A 1,708-nucleotide genomic window follows, 5' to 3' on the forward strand; every position below is an offset into this window, starting at 1 on the left:
TGGGCGGGGGGGGGCACAGGCTTGCCGCCGGCCAGCCCCCCCAGGATGGGTGCCCACACCCAGGGCTTGCCGCCGCCCGAACCGCCCCACCGGCCTGATCCCACGGCCTGTGTACCAGGAGGGGTCGATGTCCGGATCTGCAAGGCAAAAGGTGAGGAACTTGTCAGGGGGTGATGGGGGAAGACATGGAGAGGGGACAGGGCATGGCACCCATGGGTGGCGGGGATGATGAACACCAGGGGAGCAGGAAAAAGGCGGTTAAGGGTGATAAAAGCTGTCACAAAAGCTGTTTCAAAGCAAACCTTTGCTTCTGCATAGTGACCTCCCGCCCTTGCCCCCAAATGTAACTGAGTCTGGGGATGCAGAGGGGGCTGGAGGCAGGGGGTTGGCTGCGGGGGGGAGTCCCTTACTCCTGCTCTCCTTACTCCTGATTTCCATGGAGCGTTCGCGGATGCGGCCCTGGGCGACGGGCAGGGTCAGGCAGACGAGCAGCAGGCACAGGAGGCAGGTGGCCCCCAGCTTCATCCCCGGCACTCTGACTGCGGTGTCTTGACTCCGAAGCCTCCTGGTCCCCAACACTTCCCGCTCTTGCCACAAAGACGGTGGCCTTCGGGGTGGCTGCAGGAGCAAAGGAGTTTGACTGTTGCGGAGATAAACCCACTTGGGTTAAATGCTGGCAGGGTGAGCCCCCCATCAGGAAGGGGAGGCTGCGATGCAGGGGATGGGGCTGATGCCACAGGGCTGCCATCCCCATCACACCATCTTTGGGCCAGCAACAGTGCAAAGGGCTTGGGGCAGCTTAATCAAAATCCCTGGGTTTTGCTGGGGCTGATAGCTCTGGGGAAAATATCCCCTGCAAACCTGAGTTGTACAAACTGCATGTTCATTAAAAGAGGTTTTTGTCGTAGCCTAGCACCTTAGGCCAGGCTTGGAATCTCTCTTTCTCTTCTGGACGCCCTGTGCACCAGTGGGACTCCAGAACCCAGGAGATGGGGAGAGGGGCCACCACCAAAATGCAGAGTTGGCAGCACCAAGCAAAAGCTGCAGAAGCACAAATGGTTTTTACTGCTGGATGCTGGGTGATGTATGGACCGCAGCCGCCTCTGCACCCTTGGCACCCACCCCTGGACCCAGCTACTGAAATTATAACCCGGGAGCACCCTATAACATGCTTTATGGCATCGAGGCAATGAGTGGGACTGTGCAGAGCAGGCTGAGTGATGGGCTTGATTTCTGCAGCCACCTGCAATGAGGGAGCAGGGCAAGAGGCAGAAGCGGGAGAGCTGGGTTAAGCAGGACACGGCAGGGATGTGGTGGCAGCTTTATTTCCAGAGACTTTTGCAAAGGAGAAGTTTGCAGCGTGCCAGGCAGAAGCCAGTCTGGGCTCCTGAAAGCTCAGGTTTGCTGTGGCCGCTGACTTTTTACAAGCCCCTTTTGGAAACCCCCCAGCTGGCTGGACAGACACAAGGACACACACACAGAAGCAAAGCAGTTCTCAGGAAATTATCCAGCAACAAAAGCATCATGAGAGGGAGAGAGAAGCAGCACTTCCCCTCACTGGGGCTGCACTTACCGCGGCGTGGCGAGGCGAGGTGCCTGGCTGACGTCCCACTGAGCCAAGTGGCCGCCGTCTGAGCCAGAGTCCCCTCCAGTTGCTGTTTTTATGGCTGTTTTTGTGCTGATGTCAGAGGCGAGCCCCATTGGGGAC

At 58.4% G+C, this 1,708-nt stretch overlaps 1 protein-coding gene across 1 annotated transcript in view; it reads right to left on the reverse strand.

Moving 5' to 3' along the window:
• The window catches only part of PRLH (prolactin releasing hormone), a 1,874-nt gene extending 1,294 nt beyond the window's left edge, over positions 1 to 580 (reverse strand). Inside the window, exons 1-2 of the mRNA XM_026852417.1 lie at positions 426 to 580; positions 6 to 137 (exon numbers count right to left, since the gene is read on the reverse strand). Coding sequence (XP_026708218.1) covers positions 6 to 137; positions 426 to 525 — 232 coding nt within the window. The 5' untranslated portion in view covers positions 526 to 580. The remainder of the gene's footprint in view (positions 1 to 5; positions 138 to 425) is intronic.
• Between the last annotated feature and the right edge of the window lie 1,128 nt (positions 581 to 1,708).

The sequence above is a fragment of the Athene cunicularia genome (genome assembly GCF_003259725.1).
Source record: "Athene cunicularia isolate RWA chromosome 7 unlocalized genomic scaffold, athCun1 chr7_part1, whole genome shotgun sequence".
In the NCBI taxonomy this organism is placed as follows: Eukaryota; Metazoa; Chordata; class Aves; order Strigiformes; family Strigidae; genus Athene; species Athene cunicularia.